Below are 24653 nucleotides of genomic sequence, written 5' to 3' on the forward strand. Positions count from 1 at the left end.
CCAAGGATTGCAGAACCATAGTAAGATCCCAAGGAACGAGGGTTTCCCTATAAGGAGGCTTTTACTTTAATGTTCCCTTTAGAAAAACCTTGGACAGTCTATGTGAAATTAAAGATTGTCCTTCAAAGCCACTACGGAAATTAGAAATAGCAGCAAGCTGAACTCTGATGGTAGAAGAAAAAGCTCCTTGTTCAAACAGCGTAGACAAAAATTGCAAAAACCTCTTCAACTGATGCTGAGAAAGGATCAAGTTTATTATCACATCAATGTAACTGGAGCAACCAAGCTATAAGCTTGAGGTTTTTCAGGACGGGACGGACTAGTCCCCGAGGACTTGGGACAGGAGATCTGGATCCGGGTCCAGAGTTTATGGACGTTAAAGTAGGTAAGGCCAAAGAAAGGGAAACCAAACATTTTGAGGCCAAAATGGGGCAATGAAAATCACTCTGCTCTTCAACTTTATGGCCATCTTTAAGAATAGGGGTGTTACAAAAACAGGGTGGGGCAGAGTAGTGCTGAGGGCCAATCATGAGGGATAGCATCTCTTGGGGACTCCCTCTGATGGGGGATTAGGGCAAAGTAGCTGCTGTACTTCTTTTTCTGGTTGGATGCAATAGACAGTGATGGAAGAATGCACCTGCTCAATTTGTCTGCTATCACTTTCAAGCTCCCCAGGATATGCATTGCTACCAGAAAGCAGTTTGAAGATATCACCCATTCCACACTCAGAGCTTCTCGACAGAGGTGGTAAAACTTTGTTCCACCTTGCTTGTTGATCTACCAGACTACCCGACATGCCTGACGAACTGCAACTGTTCCTAGAGCGAGGACAGTTTAAAAGGCTTGCAACGCTAAGAGCACTGCCCTCAGTTCCAGAACACTGATACAGATTGGCCTCCACTGGGAACTAAGTACCTTGGACAGTACTTCCCTAAAAATGCCCCCCCCCCACCTGATCTTGGAGCCATCCGTGGTCACTATGGCCTGGGGATGGGATGAAACAAATTGTGGGCACAAAATAACTTCCTCGGATTCCATCTCCCAAGATAAACCCTTCTTGCTACGACTGGGAATTCGGATGGAATGAGACACCGGATGAGTGAGGATAGACCACTGGTATGATAGAAGCCATTGTAGGATTCTCTTGTGGAACCTTGCTAGTAGTACTACTCCCACATGGATCCCAATGCCTGTAGAATTAGCAAGGCAGGAACATTGTCATTGGAGAGAATATCATCTACCTGTGATCTTATTTTCTGCAGTCTGATAGTAGGAAGGGAGGCTATGCAAGCGGCCGTAGTCAGGCAGCCTCCAATGAATTGTAATTGTTGGGTCTGACTTAGCTGAGATTTGGAGAGATTCACCATTACACCTAGAAAAGAGCAAATGCGTAGGGTGAAACCTCTTGTCTGTTTGAACAGATGCCTGGTGTGGGTGTGTAAGGAGCCAGTTGTCCAGATATGGAAACGCTCTGAATCCGTGCAGTCTCAGATGAGCTGCTACTGCTGCTATAGATTTGGTGAACACCTGGGGGGGCTGTGCTGACACCGAAAGGCAGGGCTCAGAAGTGATGATCACTAGCTCCCAGCCAAATGCAAAGGAACCAACTGGACTGCTTGTCCATTTTTATGTGGTAACACATGCCCTGGAGGTCTACAGAGCACATCCAATTCATCTTTCCCTAAGAAGGGAAGAATAGACTGGACCATGACCATTTGGAATTTTGCGTCTGAACAAACTTGTTCAGAATGCTGAGATCCAAAACTGGTCTCCAGTCCCTGTCTTTTTTGGCACCAAAAAGAACCCTGAATAGAATCCGGATCCTACATGGTCTAGCGGGACTTCTTGGATGACTTTTTCTAGCAGCTTTTGCATTTCCAGAGCTGCCTGATTTCTGATTGGATGGAACATCGGGGATCTTTCTTTCTGGTTTTGGGGTAAGTTTGAATGGAATATAGTAACCTCTGGTAATGATCCTTAGCATCCAACCATCTGTGGTCATCTTTTGCCAGGCTAGTGGGTGCAAGGATAGTCTTCACCCAACTGGCTCCAGAGGCAAGCAATTGAGGCAAGCAATTGAGCCTTCCATCAGAGGCACTAGTAGGATTTCCCTGAGAAGGAATCTCTGGAACCTTGATTTTGCGGGCCACCTCTGCCACATGGTCGTCTTCCATTTAGTGCCCCCCTCTGCTCAGAGGGGAGTCATTACTACATGTGTTCTGGAAAGGCCCTTGGGTTTTCTTGAACCATATTTTTCCGCTTCTCTGGTTCCTGGAATATGAGCGTTGGGGAGTGAAATAATGTACACCCATGGCAGAAAGGGTTTTTCCATCTTTTTCACATCTGGCTAAGGTATCCAACTTTGGGGCCAAAAAGGGAAGATCTGTGAAACAGAGAGTTGACAAATGAAGACTTGAATGGCTCTGAAAAACTCACACAAGCGCTTCCAGGCATGACTCGTTATGGCTATGCCTGAACCCGCTGCCCTAGTCGTCCCTTCACTGCATGTGCAATAAGCCTCATGGACGAGTCAGAGACAGACTCCAGGGAGACAAGCTGGGAGGATACTTTACCCTGTATCTCATGAGAGACAGCTCCTATGAGAGTATCTGAAAGCACCTTGATCACATCCCTCTGAAGTCTAGTGAAGTGTGTCATGAAGTTCAATGACCGCAAGGCAAAGGTTGAAGCGTAGATCCGCTTCACAAATCTGTCCATCTCCCTAGACTCTTGGTTAGGGGGATGAACAGTGGAACTTTCTTCTGCAAGTTCCTTCTTGATGGCTGCTGCAACCACCATGGCATCTACTACTAAACCTTTGGCCCAGTGCTGATGGTCCTCTGGAGCTGAAAGGATTTTATCTGGTGTCCTGGGGATAGGTTCTACAGAATTATGGGCATTCTATGCCCCTGGGCGAACAGTTTAATAAGATCATCAGCCAGCGGGGTCACCCAAGAGGTAGATGAGTGAGCACCGAAGGCTTGGAAGTACATTAACATCTGAGGATGGGTCTTGGGGCTTCCAGCCACCCCTCTGCTTTAATATTTCAAGAATTTCTCCAAAAGACATGTTTTCTGGCGGTGACTGGGAGACACCCTCCCAGTCATCGAAGTCCATGTCTTCTGTGACAGATTCCTCCAGGGACTTATGGTGTTTCCTCTTACACAACCTCTTCCTAGGCACCTCCTCACTGGGATCTTCTGTGGAGGAACCGGAATAGGTAGGGCCCTGTACGGGGGTGTCCTGCAGCTTTGGTGCTCACTGTCTGGGCGTGGTGGTTGGTGGAAGCTCGTCCCCCCCAAAGAGGGCGACAGCCCAGAATTGGGAAGGACAACCTCGGAACCATGGTCCCACCCTGCTCCGAGGAAACCACCATCAAGGTCGAAGCCGAGGATGAGACCCACAAATGGTAACGTGCAGCTATGACCCTGAGAGTCCATCGGTTCCAAAGAAGATGAGGAACTCAGGGCAGAGACTGGGGGCAAAGACATGACAGTGGTCAGCAGCAGGACAGCCAGAACTGGGGAAGTCGGAGCCAAGGTCTCTAAAACCTCAGTGGTGGTTAGAGAAGTAACATCTGATGGAGTCTTTGAAGAAAAGGGTTCATCTCCAGAAGGGAGTGAAGCCTGGGAAAAAGTGGAAAGACCCCTCACCATGAGGAGCTGATTCACCAGCCTCACAATGTCGACTTCTGTGAGACTTCTAAAAGAATGGACCGAAAAGGCTGAATGAGATTTTGGCCTCTCTAAAACAGGGCTTGGCAGCTGCCCCATAAAGGGGTCTGTTGACTGGAAAAAACCTGGTTCTAGGATCAGAAAGAAATCATGGTTCCTAGGCTAACAGCGCTTGGGAGGGAAGTGGTCCCAAAAATACTGCTGGCACCATAACAGGCACCAAAAAAGGACAGGTGACTTGAAAAGTCAGCATCAAGGTGGACAGTACCGAAATAGAAGTGCCAAGGTAGTCACTATGACCGGAACCAAAGACGGTTCTATAGGCTTTTTGGTATCCACCTTCGGTTCCGCAGAAGTTGTGGGAACTGACGTTTTAGATTTCTTATGTGCAGGAGCCAAAGGAGATGCCAGCACCAAGAGACTCCTCTTTTTAGCATGCTCAGTTTTTGAGAAAGGGGAAGAAGATGATGATGGAGAAGACAGACCTTTTGAAATAAGTTTATTTTCCTCTCTACGAGGGGCCGGTGACTAAAAGCTTGACAAATATCACACTGTTGTAACTGCGCTGGGCCCAAGCAATAAACACAAGAAGAAATATCCATCTGAATTTGGCAGTTTTCTGTTGCAACCAGAACATTGTTTGACACTAGTCATACCCTTGCTCTTATCTGCCATGTTGATTGGGAAAAGGAATCAACAGTAGAAACACTCATGCCACACACACACACACACACACACACACACACACACACACACACACACACACACACACACACAAAAGAAAGAAGGGCTACTAATGATGGTAAGCAAAGGGGAAAAAAAATCTACCCGAGTTAGAAGAAAGGCATAGCAATACTAGCAATGGTAGGACAGGTACCGCACAGTAGGAAGAAAGGGGGTAGTACACTCGGTCAAAGAAGCGATGAAGATTAAGAGAAAAGCTACCAGAAAAAAGATATGTTAACTGAGTAAGAGAAGAAAGGCTTTAGAAAATCTTTAATAACAAAAGAAATAATAAAATTTTCACTTAGGCCAATGAGAGTTTGGCTGACGTATCTTTATGAGAAGAGAGGCAAACTAGATCTGGGGTAATTTAGAGAGAGGCATTCTGGGTAGAGAACTGACTCAGGAGTTTTTGGTTTGCATGAGTTGTTGCAACAGCCAAGCTGGTTCTGAAACTCTGAACAGAGTCCCATACATCAAGGATAAATGAAGACTGACAACATCAGATACAAAGTTTTAAGTTTTCGCTAGTCAAGGTTAGGCAGCCGGCAGTGAGCGCAAGCTCAGATCATGATCAACAGGACTGTAAGGTCTAAGTTGAATTTAGTTTGGGAAAAGCTACTGTACATTGTTATTAACTCAGTTCTTAACCTTAGGCTATATAGTTTGTTAGTGCAGTGCATTCTGGGAAGTAGACTGACTCCAATGGGTAAAGAAGGATTTTTACAACATGCTAAGACAGAGAAATGGGAATATAAATTTTGTTGCGATTCTTCAAAAAGGTAAGCTGTACAACAGACCAGAAGTGTTTAGACACTATGGAGAATGAGGGTATTAACTTGGAATGTAAATGATTTGACTGAAGAGAAGAAAGTAGGGAGAGTGCTTAAATATCTACGAAAGACACAAGTGCAAGTGGTTATGTTACAGAAGATGCACCTGCAAAAGAAAAAGAGTGAAGAAAGAATAGTTGTGTAAGAACTTACCATAACCTTAGCTGTTCTTCTCTTCCATGTTGCAGTATTCTTAACAGTAGGGAGTTGCTGCCTGCAGCGCCGCCTTCCGGCCAGTATACCAAAGTCTTTGCTTCTGGAGGGTATGTGTGATCTCCCTTGTCAGGGCCATAAACAGAAGTTGGGTATAAAGGTGATGCCTGCACACACCCTCCTCAGAATGAACTGCCATATACAGTAGTACTCATGTGGGTAGAAAGGCCTCCTAGAATTACATGTAGGCTAGAGTCAGGGTAGCAGGAAGTGTGTTTAGTGGAGAACTGGGGGATAGAAGGCTTCTGTCCCCACAAATCAGCATGGTATGTAAGCTGGTAAGGTACAGGGGTAGGTGGGGGGGACTGAACACTACAACATGGAAGAGAAGGACATCCAAGGTTATTGTAAGTTCTTACACAACTATTCTATGTCCTTCTAGTCACATGTTGCAGTATTCATAACAGTAGGGAGAGTACCAGAGCTTTTAGGTATGGTTCTGGGTGGAGTATTGGGTTCCCTGGTCAATGAGTCCTTGGAGGATGGACCTGGCAAACCCTGCCCTAGCTCTAGAGACTAAGTCCAGTTTGTAATGTTTGGTAAAGGTGTGGACAGAAGTCCAAGTAGCAGCTTCCAGGATGGAAGCATAGTCAATTCCTTTGAAAAAGGCTGCTGAAGAAGCAGCTGCCCTGGTGGAGTGAGGTTTGACTTGACTGTGCAAGGATTTATCATGGTAAGAGTAGCATAAGGTAATGGATTTTGAAATCATGAAGAGATGGCTTTCTTGGAGACTACCTTCCCTAGAGCTCCCAGGTGGAAGGAGATAAAAAGTTGATCTGACTTTCTGATAGGCTTGGTTTTGTCTAGGTAATACCTCAGTTGTCTGTGGACATCCAAGGAATGGAGGGTCCTTTCTGAGGAATTTTGTGGTTGAGGGAAGAAAACTGATAGGTTAATGGTCTAGTTTAGTGAAAGTTCATTAACGGCCTTCAGCATGAAGGAAGGGTTGTTCCCTAGGGCAACTCTGCCCTTGTGAAAAATAAGGTAGGGGGAGGTAACCATGAGAGCTTGCATCTCCGAAACCCACCTGGCAGATGTAAGGGTCACTAGCAGCACTGTTTTCAGTGTGCATAGCTTCAGGGATACATGTCCCAAGGGGGAGGGACAGGTTTTCTGGAAGGACTATTGTGAAGAACCCCTTTGAGGAAATGTTTGACCTCCAGTCTGGAAGCCAGAGGAGGGGAGATAGGCAGACCGGCAGAGACAGAAGATAAATGCACTTTGACTGATGAATAAGTTAGTCCTGAGTGAAGCAGCTTACACAGATAGGAAAGGACCATAGGTATAGAGGTAGTCAGAGGGTCCTGTTTTTTTTCATTGACACCAGTAGGAGAATCTGTTCCATTTGGATACATAGTTTCTCCTGGTACTAGGTTTTCTGGCCTCCTGCAAAACACTGAGTCCTTCCTCTGAGTATAGGTGTCTGCACAGGATCAAAACCCCATCACCCATAAGGTTAATTTCAGATTGTTCACCTGAGGGTGTAGTAGGGATCCCCTGCCCTGTGTGAGCAGGTCTATTCAGTGGGGTAACCTGTGGTGATTGCCCTTGGCTAGTAGGTATAGAAAGGGAAACCAATGCTGTAGTGGCCAAAATGGGGTCAGCAGTAGGATTTTTGGGTCGTTCCTCTGTATTTTCAGAAGGACTTTCTAAATTAAGTTAAGGGGGGGGGCATAGAGGTACATTCCCTCCCAAGAGAAGGAGGAGGAGTCCACTTTCCACGCTTGTGGATTTCTTGTGCAGAATTTGGGCATCTGTCTGTTCTGGGTGGAGGCAAAAAGATCTGCTTGTGGAATACCCCACCTGTGGATTATGTCCAGAAATATTTCCCCTGTGAAGCATCCATTCATGACTTGTAGCTGAAGTTCTGCTCAGGAAGTCTGCTATGACATTTTCTGTTGAAGGGATATACACAGCTACCAGATGAATGTGTAGAGATACTGCTAGGTTCCACATCTGGATTGCTAGGCTGCACAGAAGGTAGGACTTTGTTCTCCCCTGCTTATGTACCACAGGACAATCATATTGTCTGTGATTACTTTTAGGGTTCCTGGCTGAAGGGTTGATTTGAAGGTCAGTATGGCCAAGTGTAAAGGCCTCATTTCTTTGATGTTGATATGGTCCTTTTGTCTTAGGTTGGACCAGGTGCCTTGCACCGACAGTCATTTTTGGTTTGTAAGTAGCACTGCCCCCCACCCCAGGTCGGAAGCATCTGTGGATACTTGTTGGAGGGGCGCAGGGACCTGAAGATGGGTCCCTTGGTTGAGGTGGAGAGCTGATATCCACCACTGGAGTCCCTCCTTCAAACATTGAAGTAAGGGGAGGGGGGTATCCTGGGTCTGGGAGTGGTGGCTCCATAAGTTTTTCAGGACCCACTGGATTTTTCGCATGTGGAGTTTTGCCAGGGGCAACATGGGTATGACTGATGCCATGTGGCCTAGAACTCTTAAAATTTCTTGAGCTGGCAAGGACGTTTGGGAGAGAAGTTTTTGGAAGTACAGGCAACATTCTAGGATTATTTGATCTGGAATAAAGGCTTTCATTTTGTGTCTGTTCTGATCCTGCACCCCAGGAAAACCAGGACTTGGGAGGGGATCAAGTGAAACTTTTCGTGGTTTATAGTGAACCCTAACTGAGACAGGATGCAGATTACTTGTTGTAGATGAAGTAGGAGGACTGGGCAGTCTTGATGAAGAATGAGCAGGTCATCCAGGTATGGGTATATCTGAATGCCCGGGTCCCGCAGTGAGCAATGAGGGGGGCTCAGGCACTTTGTGAAGACTCGGGGAGCAGTAGAGAGTCCAAAAGGCAAGGCAGAGAATTGCAAATCTGAGGTATTTCCTATAATCTGGGTGAACAGGGATGCATAGGTAGGCACCCTTCAAATCTAGGGCTACCATGAAAGTCTGATTTGGAATGAGTGGTAAGAGCAGGGGTAAGGTAATCATTTTGAAACTGGAAACTTTGAGAAAGGTTTAGAAAGGATAAATCTAGGACTGGCCTCCATGGGCCGTCCTTCCTTGGTACCAGAAACATTCTTGAGTAAAAGCCTGTGTTTCTTTGATGGTATGGTACCTGTTCTATGGTACCTTGATCTAGAAGCTGTTGAATGATGAATGAAAAAAGGTGGGTTTGGCTTGCAGGTGACTGAGGGATACCATGAAAGGGGGGTATCATTCACCAAGTCATGAAGTAGCCTGACTGAATGACAAAGAGTAGCCATTGTTCTGTTGTGATTTTCCATCAGGAGGGAAGGGAGAGGGCGAGATGGAGGGAAAGTGGTGTTTTGGTGCAAGGGTGGGTAGTCACAGAGGAGGCGGTCCAGAGTGGTCGGACTGGCCTCGAAAGGGTGTAGTGGACTAACTGGTTAGAAATCTTGGAGTAGAGGTTTTCCTGGTTTGTCTGCGTCCTTTAGACTGTGGAACAGGGTGAGAGGACTGCCGTCTGACAAAAGAAAGGTTTTTGTGGATAATTCCTGTGGTATCTTGTTACAGGAGACACCAGTAGGTCTTTAAGGTTTTTCAGTTCCTTACCCTTTTCTTGAAGGGATTTTAGGAGTTCTGCTGAGGCTTGTCCTAACAGAGTATTATTATCCAGGGGTGCATCCAACAATTTTGTTTGCACATCCATGGGTAGGGGTTGTACTCTTACCCAAGAATATTGCCTCAAGACTGATCCAGATGCAGCAGACTTAGATGAGGCTTCCACAGCATCATAACTGCACTTTATTGAGTGCCTAGTTACTTGGGATGCAGTGGAGAGGAGGGTATTTACTTGTGCTTTAATGAGAGAATCAGGAACCTCAAATAGCAATGTGGAGGCCTTGGTAATGGTATCCAGGACATATCTAACCATATGTGTTTGGTTGTTGAGAGCTCTAATAGCCAGAGTAGAGGAGGTATAAACTTTCTTCCCTATTCTGTCCATGAATTTACTGTCTTTGCTGACAAACCATCTAGACAACTACCTCTGACTGCTCTTTATCCCACAGACAGAGACAGCAATAACTGCTGGGGGGTTCCTAAAGAACTATTGGGTATCCTGTGGGACCTTGTAGATTCAGTCTGATTGTTTGTAAGCTGGTGGTTGAGAGTGAGGGGATAGAGAAGCAGCCAAAACAGCATCCTGGAATGCAGGTAGCAAGGGGGCCACTGGTGAAGGAGAAGGTTGCTCCGTTTGTAAAAGGTCAAAGTACCTTTTCTTGTTGACAGATACTTCAGATGCCTGCCATTTAAAATGCTCTGTCATAAGGGAGATTGTGTCTCCAAAGGTTATTTCTTCACCTGGAGATTCAGGAGTAATAGAGTTGTCCTCCTCTGGGGTGATGAAATACTTTGGGGACTCTGGGATTCATATGAAACAGATTCATCTGAAGAGGAATACTCTTCCTCTGATACCTGTAAGGTAGGTAGAGATGAGGGGGACTGGTGAGCCTGTTGTGTCTGCAAGGCCTCAAAAGCCTTAAAAAGACTGAGAAAAGACTTCCCCCATCCAGGAACTGGTTGAGCTTTAGGGTGTTTAACTTTTTTCTTTAAGGGAGTGACTGGTGGGGAGAGAATCGGAGCAGACGTCTGCCTGGGTGGAAGTGAGGGAGCAAGGCCCTCTGACAGACTGAGACATGGCTCCTTTCCGCCATCAGGACCTGATGGCTGAACAGCCTCAGTGGACGTATTAAAAGTTTCTGCCACTCCGGCTTCCATTGAGGTTCCCGGGCCTGAATTGGAAACAGATGTCTGGGAAGATGCTGGGCTTTCATCAGCCTCAAGAACCTACTCAGACGCCTGAGGCGCAGCGTGGGATCCCAGCCTTTGGCCTTCTTCCTTGGTGGATCTCTGGGCGGGCCTACTCCCCCCTTCCATACGGAGCGCAAGACGTCTGAGTCTCTGATTTTCTAAATATAATTTTTGTGCAGCAAGATGCCTATGAAAGGTTTTTGGTACGAAGGATTTACAAATACGGCAGGACGTATGGTCGTGGGCCTAGACTAAGCAAAAAACGCACTTCTTGCGCGCATCCTTGTGAGGAATTTGTCTCCCACAAGCGCACTTCCCCTTTTCTAGCTGACATGTAAGACTTGGCAATAATCAAAGGAAATGAAAAAACCCAAAAGGCACTTATCCTTATCGGCAGGAAAATGGTCTGAAAATACGATCTGCATTCGGAACTGGCGAATAGAAGTCTGGCGTTCACGGCAGCAGGAAAATTCTGAGGAGGGTGCGTGTAGACGTCACCTTTATACCAAACATCAGTTTATGGCCCTGACAAGGGACGTCATACATACATTCAAGAAGCAAAGACTTTGGTATACTGGCAGGAAAGCGGCGGTGTATGCAGCAACTCCCTATTGTTATGAATACTGCAACATATGAATAGAAGGACATCTGATATTCAAGGCAAGAATGTATGGTCATTTCTCAATTCTAGAGGGATTTAGGAGGAGGGGTGTTCTAATTCTGATTAAAAAAATCAATGGGGGGAATGAAATGAGGAGGAATGTGTTGACTCTCAGGGAAGGTACATTATAAATACTGATACCAAGCACATTTACAAGTTACATTGCCTTCAATTCATCTCTCACCAAAAAATTCAACACAGGAAATGAAAGATGTATTGAGGCAAATGATGTTTGCTCAAGGGCGACTTATAATAGTAGAAAGAAACTGAATGTTGTGTCTGATGTGAAGGAGAGTCTCAGGCATGTAAATATATCTCTAGACATTTAGAAAAGTATATGAAACTATTCAAACTTAAAGATATCAAAGAAATAAGCCCTGAATCAAGAGTACACCTTTTACTCGCAGAGAATAGAACCTGGTTTTGAAAAGACTGCAACGTGACTAAACACCTTTATCCGGTAATTAATCTTATTATCCACCCTACAACCCTCTCAGATCATGCCTCACTAGTAAAAGAAATTCAAAATAGATGGGAATAAAACAGAAGTCGATACAGGCAGTCTCCCCAGGTACTTTTTAAGGAACAGATTTGAAGTGCAAGACTTGAGCATTACAGACAGAAAGGTGATGCACCTTATCTTGTTTTGGGTTGGAATCATCTAAAAGAATGAATAAGAAAGGTGATCTATAATAAAGCTACGCTGATTTGGGAATGAAGTAGAAGTAAATACTTGCAGACAATTCAACAAACCAAGACCTTAAGGAGACAAATCATGGATGAGACGGAACTGGCAATGAGGAAAAAATTAAAGTTATGCACTCACCATAACTATGCATCTGTGTTGTCCATGTCCATTCTTCCTCAACAATTGGATAGCGGATCCCACCTCTGATTTGACTCTGCTGCATACACTAGACTTTCAGATCCAACTCACGAGCTCCTCCCACTACCCATCATGCCACAGTCAATTAACAATACCTCAGATCAAGTTTGCTGCCTTATAGGTCCTAAAGGCAGTGCAAGAAAAAAATGAACGGCAGAGTTGGGGCTCAAACCTGGAACAAAAGGTTCCAAAGGTCATTCCAGAGGATGAAAAGGAGGAGGAAGGAGGGTGGGGAGTTCAGGCAGAATAAAAATGGACAACAAAGATACATAGTTATGGAGAGTACACAATAACACCTGATGCTCTCCTTTTCATCTGTTCCTCAATGACTGGGACAGAGTCCCCAGCTACATGAATTTTGGGTGGCCCTCTAGGAAGGATATTCCAAAGTACTGCAAAACCAAAATCAGCTCTGCTTCTGGAGGTCAAATCTAAAGTGAAATGAGTAATAAAGGTGTGAGCATTAGACCATGTAGCTGCTGCACACATGACATCAATGGAAGTTCAACACCAAAAGGTGGAAAAGTTAGCCATGGATCTAGTAGAATGTACTTTAGGAGGCTTTGATAGGGAGAGGCCTCGCTGAAAATAAACAAAAGAAATGCAATCAGTAATCCATTTGGCCAGGGTAACTTTAGAAATTAGTGATCCCAATCTGTTGGGGAGAAACAAAGAGCTGTTCCAACTTCCTGAAATCTTTGGTTCTGTGGAGATAAAACATAGTTATCTTAGTACATCTAAAATATGTAACACATACTGTCCCTTATTAGAAAAACTGGGGAAGAAGACAGGCAAATTAATTGTTTAATTGAAATTCGATTCAAATGCTTCCTTCAGCAAAAATGATGGATTAGTTTGTAAAATTACTATCTTTGTGAAAAATAATGCAAGGAGTTTTGGAAGAGAGCCTGGAGTTCAGAAATTCACCTCTCAGATGTAATTTTTACCAGGAATGCTGTTTTCCAAGACAAATATTTTACATCAGATTTAGCTGTTGGGTCAACCCTTGGAGTACAGCTATTAAATTCCATAGAGGTGCAGAATCTTTCAGTGGACATCTAAGTAAGAAGGTGCCTTTTAGAAAGGCCTTGCACAATTTTGTAGAAAAGAAAGAAGCATTTCTCCACAGTGAAAATTAGACATAGCTGCTAATTGTACTATGTAGAAAAACTAGCACCTTCTTGAGAAATAGATGTTAAAAATTCTGGAACCCCAGATATATGTGCAGTGAAAGGATCAGTTTCCTTCTGAAGAGCCCAAATTGAGAATCTTCTCAGTTTACTCCTGTAGCTCTTCCTTGCTTGCAGAAGCTTTCTTGGAAGATGGAAGTATTCGTCGGACTGGGAAGGAAAGCCTGGGCTGAATAGTTATCAATGGAATTGGAGAAACCATGCAGTCAGTTTGAGGCCTGGAATATCAAGATGCAACAGAAGGTCTGGACTGGGGTCCAGCAACCATGGAAGATATCTAAGACAAGCGCAAAGGGAGGGGAACCACACTTGGCAAGGTGAAAAGGGGGAAATGATGATAACTGAGCATTCCAACTGATTCCAAAATTCTTACAGAAAGCGCTTCAGAGGTAATGTGGGTAAGCATAAAGGAGACTGGAGGGCCAAACATGGACTACAGCATCTCTCGGTGACTCCCCTTGAGGGAGGATTAGGGCACACAACTTGCTACAACTAGGTGTTGAGGGGAGAGGCAAAAAGAGTGCAGCAAGGTTGGCTCCAAAAATGGAAAATTCTTTATGCTATAGACTGATTGAGAGATCGCATGTATGTCATCAAAACTGATCTGCAGAGTCCATCTGTTCAAGATGCTGGACTTCCCCAGTATGCGCATTGCCAATAGAAAGTGGTGGGAAGAGATAACCCACTGCCACAATCACATCTCCTCTCAATAAAGGGGGCAATAATGGGCTCCCCCTGTTTGTTGATGTACCAAACCACAGTCATGTTGTCAGTTTATACTGTAATGGTCCTCAGAGCAGAGAAAGAACATCCTGATATTGCCAACATCCTGGCAGATAGGTTAATTGCTAACTTTACCCCCCCCGTCATCCCCTAAAGGGCCCATCTCTATACCAGAAGAATGCAAAGTTCCTGTAATCACGGCTGTACAGGTAAAAAAAACACTATCCAAAGCCAAGAACACAGCATCCATGGGACCTGACGACATCCCAGGCTGTGTTCTACATGAACTACAGAAGGAACTGGCACCCCACCTAAGTACCATGGTCAATCATAGCCTCACCTCAGGTTATGTGCCCACTGAATGGCGCACAGTAACAGTTATCCCACTCCACACAGGGGGAGCCACCACAGACCCCAGAAACTACAGCCCCATTAGCCTAACGAGCCTGGTCTGCAAGGCTATGGAGCGTATCATCGTGGAACTTATAAACAATGACATTGGTAATCTCCAAACTCAGGACCCCACCCAGTTCGGGTTTGTAAAAGGCAGATCATGTCTCCTAAACCTGATGGACTTCTTTGAAGCAGTCACCAAAGCTGTAGATGAGGGTAAGGTGGTTCACACAGCCTATATAGATCTCGCCAAGGCTTTCGACACCATCCCCCACTCTGGAATTATAGATAAACTCACTAAACTAGGTATAAATCCCTATGTCACAAGATGGGTTGCCAACTGGCTCACTGACAGAACCCACACTGTGAAAGTAGCAGACTCCAAATCCAACTTCAGACCAGTGACAAGTGCAGTACCACAGGGTTCAGTCCTGGGTCCTCTCCTGTTTGGTATCTACTTCTCTGAAGTACAGGCCAACACAGAAGGTCTTTATTAACGGGTTCGCAGATGACTGCAAACTAGGAGCCATAATTAAAACTCCAAAAGATGTGGACATCCTACAAAAGGGCCTTGCTGAGACAGAAGCCTGGTGTCAAAGCCATGGCCTCAAGCTCAATGCCAAAAAGTGCATTGTCATCCCTTTTGGTAAAAACTCAGTACCCATGAACTACCACATAGGTGGTAGTCTACTTAACACCGAAAGTGTGATAAGAGACCTTGGGACACAGGTCGACAGTAGTCTCTCTTTTGATAATCACATCGCCACAGTAGTCAGGAAATCCTTCTATGTGGCACACCTCATCACAAAAGGTTTCTCATCCAGGAAAAAAAAGGTCATTGTTCCCCTCTACTCGTCACTCGTTAGACCCATTATGGAGTACAATTCCCTTTTTGGTATGTATCTCACAAGACATCTACAACAACTGGAAAGGCCACAGAAATACCTCACAAAGAGGATTACCGGCCTCAAAGAGATGCCCTATGCAGACAGTCTCAAAAAACTGCAGCTTTACTCCGTTGCATATCGCCTACTCAGAGGTGATCTCTGCCTAACACACAAAGCTATGTCAAACCCAGAGCTTTTAGATATGCTCCACTTAAAGAAATCCCAATCCCTACAAGCTACACGCTCTAGGGACCTAAACCTCGTCACCACAATAAACAGAACATGCTGGAGGGATAGATTCCTGTCCCAGAGACTTCCCATACTCTGGAACAAACTACCTATCTATATCAAAGCTCCTCATTAGCACTGTTCAAGAAAAATCTTGATGATTGGATGGGAGATAGGAAATTCACCCCGGGGATCACTTCTGTGGCTCTGCTCGACAGTGGCACAGGAAAATAATTTTCTTGGGTGGCGAAAGCCAGGGTACCTTTGGCTAGACTTATATAGGCCCTAGGGCCAATAGCCTAGTACCTACCTATGAACCTATGAAAGGCCTGCAACCTTAGTAGGGCTAGTCTCATCTCTAGGACACTGACATGTGAATTGGTCTCTGGGAGGACAACGTGCCTTAGACCATCCGTCTCAAGAAATGCTCCCACCCCATTTGGGAGGCATCTGTTGTCACAGTGGCTGCTGAAGGAACAGAATAAAAGGACGGTCTAGGTAAACTTCATCCGACTGTACTACCAACGAAGATGCTCCATGCAGACTCGAGTGAGTTTAATTGGAAAAGACAAATAATGATGCAGAATAGACCACTGAACAGCTAGAATCCATTTGAGAACATGCATATAAAAAACAGGCCATTGGAATGAAGATTATAGTCACTGCCATCATACGTAGAGCCTGAAGGACAAGTCTGGCTGCAGGAGAAGGGTGAGCAAGAATTTGATTGTGTCCACACGATGTAAAGGAAGACAGGCTAACTGATTTACTGTGTTAAACTGAGCACCTATGAACTCCACGCTCTGTGCAATTTGTAGATTAGATTTGGAGGTGTTGACTAAAATGCCTAGCCTTTGACAAAGTTGGAACAAATGATCCCTGAACTGTTTTAGAAGATGCTTGGTTGGGGCGGTAAGGAGCCAGTTGTTTAGATATGGAAACACTCTGAATCCCAGCAATCTCAAGTGAGCTGCTACCAGTACCATAAACTTAGGAAACTGAGTCCAAACTGGCTGTAATATTTTATTATAATATGTAAGCACTTTCAGGTTAAAAAAAACATCAGACAAACTTCACATTACCATGACAGTCTTTAAATATTAAAACATTTCTAAAAGCAACCAATTACTTTCGATACTTGACCTGCCTTTTCTTTAAGACTGGTTTTAAAGGTACAGAACTATTTAACCCAGGTGGGTTGTCAGCAGCCTGTATGATCCATCTTAACTCTGCATACTCTGTATCATTAAGAATGTCCCCCCTCCCCCTTTTTTTCATCTGTGCAACATGCAGAACCATAAAAACAAAAGTATGATCTGGAAAGCTTGAAACATGCTGGTATAATGCATTATGTTTATCCTGCTGTCTAATAGTTGACAAATGGTGCAATATACTTATTTTTAACTTACAATTCGTTTTTCCAACGTAAAAACTCTGACATGAATTGCAGCATGCCAAGTAAACCATATTCTCTGTATGGCAATCTGCATAAAACTCAAATGTGTATTTTTTGTTTGTAACAGGATGTATAAAATAATTTACACCATTCACATTCGAACATGCTTTGCAATGCCTACAGGGAAAAGTCCCTGTTCTCATGTGTGCAGACGAATGATTGTTAGCCGCCTTCTTATTTTTCAAACCAGGTTCTACGCATAACATGTCTTTTATATTTACTATTTCGCTTGAAGGTAAATCTAAGTTTCCCATCTAAAATATCCTTCAAGTGATTGTCACTTCTTAGTATCTTCCAGTTTTGCTTAATAATTTCACATATCCCATACACATTATTACTATAACGGAGCATTATCTTGTGTTTGTTGTCATACTTATTAGATGGCTGGTTAAATAGTTCTGTACCTTTAAAACCAGCCTTAAAGAAAAGACGGGTCAAGTATAGAAAGTAATTGGTTGCTTTTAGAAATATTTTAATACTTAAAGACTGTCATGGTTATGTGAAGTTTGTCTGATGAAGGTTTTTTTTAACCTGAAAGTGCTTATGTTTTCTAATAAAAGATTATGGCCAGTCTGGACTCTGTTTCATTTGTTTTTGGATTTGTTCTTAGAAGAGGTTCGAGAGGAGTCCTTAAGGGAAGCTAACAGGCTTGTGTTTTGCTACATACTGCCATAAACTTGGCAAACAACCTGGGGGTTGTGGTGAGAGTAAAGGGCAGGGCTGTGAACTGATGATGACTGGCTCCAAGCTGAAAGTGCAGAAATCTTTGGGATCATATGTTCATAGTGCACATCCTGGAAATCAAGTGAGCACATCCAGTCTTCCTTGTATAAAAAAGGCAGAATGGACTGAATTGTGAGCATTCGCAACTTTCACTTCCTCACAAATTGGTTCAGTTTGCTTAGATCCAGGGCACTAAAAAGAACATTGAGCAAATTCCAAATCTTCTCTGGTCTAGTGGTTTGAGCTGCAGATTCCCTCTGAATGGGTGGGATGTCAGAAAGACTTCTTTTGGTTGGGGGAATCTGGAAAACTTGTATGAAATAACCTCTGATTATTATTTTTAGCACCCAAGTATCTTTTGTTATAGAAGCCCAGGCATCTGGTTGCAAAGACAAGCACCCCCAACTGCCTCCAACAGTGGGCAGTTGGCCAACCCTTTTGAAGTGCTGAAAGGGTTCATCACAGGTTCATAGGTTCATACTAGGCTATCTGCCCTAGGGCATTTATAAGCCTAGCCCTGAGTTTTTGTGGCTTATGCCACCCATTTAGATTGAAGGATATTATGCCCATTATTTTGCTATGCCTCTGTCAAGCAGTGACACTGATGTAATCCCTGGGGTATACCTGCGATCTCCCATCCATTGGTCAAGATTTCTCTTGAACAAAGCCAGCAAGGTGCTCTGCCTCACATGTACCGGGATTTTGTTCCACAGCATAGGGAGTCTCTGGGTGATGAATCTGTCCCTCCAGCACGTCCTATTTATGACCGTGTCAAGGTTTAAGTCTCGTGCTCTTGTGGATCTGATGGATTTAGATTTTTTGAGGTGAAGCATGTTCATTAATTCTGGGTTGGACATGGCCTTGTATGTCAGGCACAGGTCACCTCTGAGCAGTGATGGCGACTGAGTAGAGCTGGAGCTCCTTCAGTCGGGCAGCATAGGACATATTCTTGAGACCCTTTATCCTTTTGGTGAGGAACTTTTGGGGCCTTTCCAATTGCTGCAGGTGTCGGGTCAGATACATTCCAAATGGGGCGTTGTACTCAATCATCGGTCTGATGAGTGATGAGTACAGGGGAATGATGACCTCCCTTGACCTAGATGTGAAACCCTTCATGATCAGGTGGGCAATGTAGAAGGTCTTCCTAACAACTTTGGCAACGTGGGTGTCAAAAGAGAGGTTACTATCAACCTGGGTTCCCAGATCCCTGATAACCTCTTCTGTGCTTAGTGGATTGCCACCTATATGGTAGCTAGGGGTAACCTTGTTTTTCCCAAAGGGTATGACTATGCATTTTTTAGCGTTTAACTTTAGGCCATGGCTTTGGCACCAGTTATCCGTTTCTATGAGACCCTTCTGAAGGATATCTGTGCCTGATGTGTTTTCAACTATGGCACCCAGTTTGCAGTCATCTGCAAACTTTGTCAGCCATAATCCTCCTGTGCTTGCCTGTACTTCCGAAAAGTAGATGCCAAACAAGAGTGGACCCAGGACCGAGCCCTATGGGACACTGCTTGTGACAGGCTTGGAATCTGACATGGCGCCAGCAACTCTAACCCTGTGGGTTCTGTCACTTAGCCAGTTTGCAACCCATCTTGTGACGTATGGGTTTACATTTAAACTGGTGAGTTTTTCTATGATGCCTGAGTGGGGTATCGTGTCGAAGGCCTTTGCCAGGTCAAGGTAGGCTGTGTGGACTGCCTTGCCCTCATCAATGGCCTTGGTGACTGTTTCGAAAAAGTCAACCAAGTTTAAAAGGCATGATCTGCCCTTGACAAAGCCAAATTGGGTTTGATCCAATGTCTGCAGGTCCCCTATGTCTTTATTTACGAGTTCCATAATGATCCTCTCCATAGCTTTGCAGACCAGGCTTGTCAAGCTGATGGTACGGTAGTTTCCAGGGTCGGTGGAGGCACTGCCTTTGTGTAATGGGACCACAGTAGCCGTACGCCATTCCTTGGGTACGTATCCTGAGGTGAGACTAAGATTAAACAGCTGCCCTAACTGCGGGTTTAATTTCTCAATGAGCTCGTGGAGTACACAACCGGGGACACCATCTGGTCCCATGGATGCTGTGTTTTTCGCCTTGGAGAGAGCTGTTCTTACTTGAGCATTTGAGATGTTTGGGAGGCTACAATCCTCTGGTATAGATATTTCTCCTTTTGGGGGGGAGAGAAATTTGCACTGAACCTGTCAGCCAGTATGTTGGCAATGTCTGTAGGTTCAGTGATCTTTACATCATTTTGAACCAGTTCTGAACATATCTGGGAGTTTCCTCCCAGGTTTCTAACATAGCTAAAAAAGGCCTTGTGGTTGCCTTTTGAGTCAGTGGCAATTTTTCTTTCAAAATTTGCTTTGGAGGATTTTATGAGAGATCTTAGTTTTTTACTTACGATGATCAAGGGTGTCTTCCCTTTTGAGGATTTTGCTCTATCTTGTAGTAGCTTTCTCCTTTTGTTGTAGAGCTTGTTTATGGCTGGGGTCCACCAGACTGGACGCCTGTCTTTGTTTTGTTTGGGATTGCCTGATCCATGCAGTCCTGGAGGTGCTGGTAGAAGGCATTTGTAAGTGATTCAGCGGCTTTAGTGATGGTTTCCGCTGGCTCAGGGGCCTTGAACAAGACCACATCAGTCCTAAGAAGTGTGAAGTCGGCTTTAGAGAAGTTCTTCACTGTGGTCTTTTTTATCTGGGGTTGGGGCGGGATGTGGACTTCCAGTGAGATTAGTTTATGATCTTATCTCACCAATGAAGGGTATACCTCCGGTGTTGAACATCAGAAAAAGAATTTCGGAAACCCTGATTTTGCGGGCCTCCCCTGCCATGAGGATGGTGTCTTCCATTTGAACTCCTCCCTCTGCCTCTGGAAGAGTTGTCCCAGCATGAATCCTGGAAAGATATCTGGGACTTACAGAACCACATTTTCTTGATGCTTCTTTGATTCCTGGAAAAGAATCTTTGAGGGGAAGGAAAGGTTAGTCTCCCACAGGCTGCTCTGTCTCTGGAATAGACTTCCCATATACCTCAGAGTACCTTGCTGACCCCACTTCAAGCGCAACCGTGATGAGTGGATGAGAAAACACAAATTTGTCCCAGGGGTTCCATCTGTATCCCTTATTGACAGGGGCTGACTGAAGTTTCTTTTTGGGGATAAACTCTTGCCTAGGCTTGTAAGGGCCCTAGGGCCATTAGCCTAGTGAACTCCTATGATCCTATGAAAATATTAGCTATGTCCCCAAACAGAAAATACGACTACACTGCATAAAACATAGCAGAAATAGTTTAAAATGTGCTAAGCCTTGATCTAAAACCTGCATAGTGCAGAAACAGCACATAAGTCACAATACCAAGTAAAACTCACTTGTCCAAAAGTGCTAAAAAACATCATATATATACGCTCTTAAGTCAAACCTTTTTAAAACAGCATAAAAAAAGTATTTACTGAAGAGATTCCCTTGTCAGAAATAAAAAAAAAAATCCACAGAAAATGCAAATAAAGAAATTTGCGGTAAAACTGTGATTTAAGGATACAAAAGGCTATAGCAGTGAATCAGTAGTAAATTATAATACAAATGAAGACAAAAACTGAAAAAAAATGCAATAATTTCCTGTCAGAACTTCCAAATGAAGCAGATAAACAGAAACAAGAAGCATGTATATAAATAAAACAGACAAAATCAAAAGTATAAAATAATAAAGAAGGGAAGTTCCCAAAGGGAACTGCAATCCAACAATGCAGGCTGCTGTGGAAATTCAACTATGCGACTCCTAAAGCTGGCACTAAAAGACTGAACTGACTTTCTATGAAAGGGATTAGGCTTTCTCTGATGGAAGTCTTAGCCAATCCCCTGTCACAGGGACTCAGAGGAAAGAATTCTAAACTCTGGAAGGCTGTCAGTGTGGGTTTGTGCAGGCAAAGAACCCATACGCCACTGAGGCAGTGTGAATGATAAACATTAAGCCACACACATGCAAGTCTGAAAAGTAACTGTAGGTCAAATGTTGATACCATGTAATGCAGAAGTGTAGCTAAGGTGGGTTAAATGGGGCTACTTTTCCAGGTTTAAAGTGTCGGGGGGGGGGGGGCAGATGAAAATCATTGTTAATGCAAATCCACATTGAATGCTGGGATAGCATTTGCAGTCAGAGCTGAAGTGCTATGCCTTTAGCGCATCATAAAATGGTTTTCTACATTACTCCGGAGAATGTTTCATTTCTTTCCACAACTTAGAGTTGAGGAGGAGGGGTGGTGTTAAATCCTAGCTACGGCTCTCGTGGACTATTCCTACTGATGACATTGTGATTGTGAAGTAGTATGCATTCAAATACTTTGTGAGAATCCAAGAAGCTACTGAAAAAAAACAATGCATTTTTTAAAAGAAAGCTTTCTTACCTCTGTACTTTGCTTTTTGTCTGGCAGCTGAATCTCATGGCTCTTTGTATGATCTGCCACCTTAATGCCATGTCGTACCTGAATGTGCTTCTTCAATATCAAGTGGCTGCTAAAGGTTGTCTTGCCCTCTGTACAGTAACTGAAAACAAAAACAGACCATTCAGATTTTCCACAATACATTTACACCTCAACTTTCCTCAAGTAGGCAAATCCATTTGAAAGATTTATTTTTTTTTTGGTATGTGTGTGTGTGTGGGGGGATCAATTTTGCAAAATAGCAGAAGACTGAAAATGCATGCAACAAGACCAAATTTAAGAAAAACACAATGTTATTGCTAACAAAGTTTGCTGGTGAATGCAGACTTGGTAGGCAGGTGTCAAATGCCTTACTGATGCTAAAATTCACCAGTAAGGGAGGTCCCAACATTTCTTTGGTGTATTAATCATGGTCTTACACTGAACACTCAGAGAAGTAACAGTTTGATATTCTAAGACTTGTTAATGTGAGTCCTAAACAGTCACACTGAAGAACTGAACATGTAGACATCTATACAGTACATGTGAGAGCAGTTTCTAGGAATATTACCTTTTCTCCAAGGTATGGCAATGTCAGAGTAGGTATGGGGGCTTGGGCCCCCTTAAAAAAAATCAATGCTGAAGGACAGCTGCAATGTTCTGCATTTGCTGCTCTCGTGTATTTTCTGACTTTTTTTTTTTAATAATTCTAGGGCTCACACAAGTTGTAGAAATACAATGGGGAACCCCAAGAAATGAAACATAGTTCCCTTTGGTCAAGCTAGCATCATTACTGCTTAACATATAGATATTTCATTAAATATGACACTATCACCAGGGACATGGGAAAGTACAGCTGTGTACACTTACCATAAATGTAGATGTTCGAGTGTATTCACTGTTGCAGTCATTACATTTGGGTTATCTGCTTGCAGGAAGCCCTCAGTCAGCCTGATTATCAAAGTCTTGGGTCCTGCGTCTTTTGCCGACTCATCTTCCATGACGTCAGGTAGTCGGGGGTATAAAGCATGCAGCCAACGCCATTACATCAGTTTTTCCTGCCCCAGATGTCAGGTGCCCCCATAATGGAAAGCAATTATATACAAGGTTACACCTCCAACAAAAAGCAAATACACCAGAAAGCTTAAATACAGTAAACAAGAAGCGAGGTGCAGTCAATATAAGTCAGGGGGCTGGAGGGAGGGTAAACAGGACTGCAACAGTGAATACACTCGAACAGCTACATTTAAGGTAAGTGTACACAACTGTACTATGTTCTTCATGTTTCACCGTTGCAGTCATTACATTTGGGTAGATTCCCAAATCTAAGGTTGGGAGGAGGAATTTAAACAGAATTAGGTACAGCTATAAGGCCCTGCAAGACTGCAGTGGCAAAGCCAGCTCTGGATTTAGAGAAAATTATAATGCTTGGTGAAAGTATGCACAGAACTCCAAGTAGCAGCTTCTAGGATGTCCCTGGTAGGAACACCTTTGAGAAAGGCTGTAGAAGTAGCTGCAGCCCTGGTGGAATGGGATCTTATCCCCTGTGGGGTAGGTTTTCCATGGTGCTTATAGCAGAATTGAATGCAATGGCCTATCCACTTAGAAATGGTATGCTTCCTTCCCCTCTGCCCCTGCAGCAAAGGCAACTAGCAGCTGTTCAGATTTCCTGAGAGGCTTAGTCCTGTCCAAGTAAAATCTAAGTTGTCCGTGCATGTCCAAGGAGTGCAGTATTCGTTCTCCTTTGTTCTGTGGATTAGAAAAGAAGGTTGGCAAATGAATGGACTGATTAAGGGCCACACTGGATACCACCTTGGGCATAAAGGAAGGGTTGGTCCTGAGGGACACCCTGTCCGCATGAAAGATGATGATGGGCTCCACTGCCATGAGCGCCTGTAATTCACACACTCTTCTTGCTGAAGTGATGGCTAGAAGGAAGGCTGTCTTCCAAGAAAAGAATTTCAACTCTGCAGTTGCAGCTGGCTCAAAAAGAGATAGAGTGAACTTTTCCAATACAAAAGTTAAGGTCCCAGGCTGGAGTAGGTGCTCTCCTGGGTGGTCTTAAATGTTTTTCCCCTCTGAGGAATTGTTTCAGCAGGGGGTGAGAGAAGAGGGTTGGCTCAGTATCATAATGTGCTAAAATGGCTGAGGCATGAATTTTAATAGAAGAGAAGGAAAGGTCCTTGTGAAGCATCTCTGTTTTGAAGAATATGCGGTAAACTGGGCACTGTTGTGCCCATCCCGAGTCTGGTTCCAGGAACAGAATCTTTTCCACTTTTCAGCATAGGATTTCCTAGTACTAGGCCTCCTTGCCTCCAGGATGACATCCAGCACTTGCTTGCTGAGGTATGGTATGGGAGAACTCAGGTAATCAGCCAGGCTGCCAGATTCAGGGTTTGAAGCTAGGGGTGCAGAATCTGGTCCTACTGCTGGGACAGCAGGGAAGGGGTCTGAGGCAGGTGCCATGGTTCCAGCAGTGATATACTGCACAAGAGGAGGGTACCAGTGTTGGCGTGGCCAGTCTGGTGCAATGAGTATTCTCCTTGGTTTGTACTGTTTGATCTTTAGTAGAAGTTTCAAGAGGAGAGGCAGAGGGGGAAAGGCATAAACTGAGAGGCTTTCCCAGGTGAAGGACCAGGCATCCACTTTCTAAGCTTGTCTGTGGGGAGTCCTTGTGCAGAATTTGTCCAATTTTAGTTCTGAGGGGAGGCAAGCAGTCTATCTCTGGGCTCCCCCATTTGTTTCTCAAAATGTTGAATATCTTTGGTTCCAGTTTCCACTCATGTGGGTCCGTGAGATTTTTGCTTAGGTCGTCTGCCAGTGTATTTAGCTTGCCTGGCAGGAATTGAGCTTGTAGGTGCACTTGGTAGCTTAAGGCTATGTTCCACAGAGTCATGGCTAGTCTGCAGAGAGGGTATGAGTGGG

General features: G+C 44.2%; 1 protein-coding gene across 1 annotated transcript in view; it reads right to left on the minus strand.

Annotated features, from left to right (window-relative positions):
- ZNF687 (zinc finger protein 687) overlaps window positions 1–24653 on the minus strand; it is a gene marked incomplete in the record, with an annotated part of 1307099 nt that overhangs the window by 53593 nt on the left and 1228853 nt on the right. The window contains 1 exon segment of the mRNA XM_044080513.1: window positions 21714–21852. Coding sequence (XP_043936448.1) covers window positions 21714–21852 — 139 coding nt within the window.

The sequence above is a fragment of the Protopterus annectens genome, chromosome 8.part0 (assembly GCF_019279795.1).
Source record: "Protopterus annectens isolate FY-2018-M chromosome 8.part0, PAN1.0, whole genome shotgun sequence".
NCBI classification, from domain to species: domain Eukaryota; kingdom Metazoa; phylum Chordata; order Ceratodontiformes; family Protopteridae; genus Protopterus; species Protopterus annectens.